The 1,174-nt window shown below is 22.4% G+C and overlaps 1 protein-coding gene across 1 annotated transcript in view; it reads right to left on the reverse strand. All coding sequences in view use genetic code 6, as the record gives it.

The window, feature by feature from the left end:
- TTHERM_000182171 (hypothetical protein) overlaps positions 1 to 1,174 on the reverse strand; it is a gene marked incomplete at both ends in the record, with an annotated part of 1,490 nt that overhangs the window by 137 nt on the left and 179 nt on the right. The window contains 3 exons of the mRNA XM_012795815.1: positions 1 to 111; positions 165 to 388; positions 446 to 1,174. The exon at positions 1 to 111 is cut by the window's left edge and continues 137 nt beyond it; the exon at positions 446 to 1,174 is cut by the window's right edge and continues 179 nt beyond it. Coding sequence (XP_012651269.1) covers positions 1 to 111; positions 165 to 388; positions 446 to 1,174 — 1,064 coding nt within the window. The remainder of the gene's footprint in view (positions 112 to 164; positions 389 to 445) is intronic.

Raw genomic sequence — 1,174 nt, forward strand, 5'->3', positions numbered from 1 at the left:
ATTCACTCTCTTAACATCTCTTTAAGAACTTATTAACATATTTATATTAGAGTTCATCTGATAAGGATATTGCAAACTGTTATTCATAATGACTAATGTCTTTATGAGTTTCTTTTTTTAAATAGTTGATAAAATAAATGTAAAATAAATTTAAAGAATCTAACCAAAATCTAAAAGTTGAGAATCGAGAAAACTTGATGAACATCCAATCAATCTGATGGCTGCTAACTAATCAGTTGTAAATAATATCATGATCGCCTTTTTTAAGAATATAATGTCTTAGTATAACTCCAAAATATCTAAGTCTTTATCAATCTGACTCTAAATAATCTTAAATGATTATTTATTGAGTCCTTATGATTTTAAAAAGTTTTCTTTGTTACAAAGCCTTTTTACATAAATTAAAATTAAGAACATTTATATATGAGTAAGATTTAAAATTTACTTTGCTCCAAAGACTTTTGTTTTTATTTTATCAGATATTTTTTTATCTTTTAATGCAATAAATTTCATAGAATAATGTTTATTGGTGTCATTTTTTTACTCTAAATTTTTACATTTAAATCTGTTTGGAGAATAATCACCAGTAAAATTACTCTTTTTAATTATGGGTACATTTGAAAGCATAGTCATAAACGTGATATTTTACAATTTACTTTTTTCAGTAAAATATCTATTTGTAGATTATATTTAGTCTTAATATTAATGCATATTTTCATTTTAAATTTTAGCATTTTCATAACTCTAATTATTAAATTACTCTGTTTATGACTTTTTATCTGAAAAATTGTATCTTTAGGACAAATCAATTTCAGGAAAATCCTGCTTTTTTTATGTAAAAGTAGTATCAGCTTATTTTATTTCATCTTAGTTTAATTCTTATAATTTTAGGATGTTGCTCATTTCAGATTAATTATTTACCTAAACTTCTTATTTGAACTTATAATTGTTCGTTGGGATACTTATAAATTAATTATCATCTTTCTCTTATCTCTCAAGATTTTCTTCAATTTATATTTATGACAAGTGTTTCTAATAGATTTTATTTCTATTATCTAAATCTTTGATTTCAAGAAAATTATTATTTTTTAAAATCTCGAAGTACTTCTCCTGAAATACATTTTTCAGTAGAATCAATAAGAAATCGTTTCTTAAAGAACTCTAAGAAAACTGC

This window comes from Tetrahymena thermophila (assembly GCF_000189635.1).
Source record: "Tetrahymena thermophila SB210 genomic scaffold scf_8254798, whole genome shotgun sequence".
In the NCBI taxonomy this organism is placed as follows: domain Eukaryota; phylum Ciliophora; class Oligohymenophorea; order Hymenostomatida; family Tetrahymenidae; genus Tetrahymena; species Tetrahymena thermophila.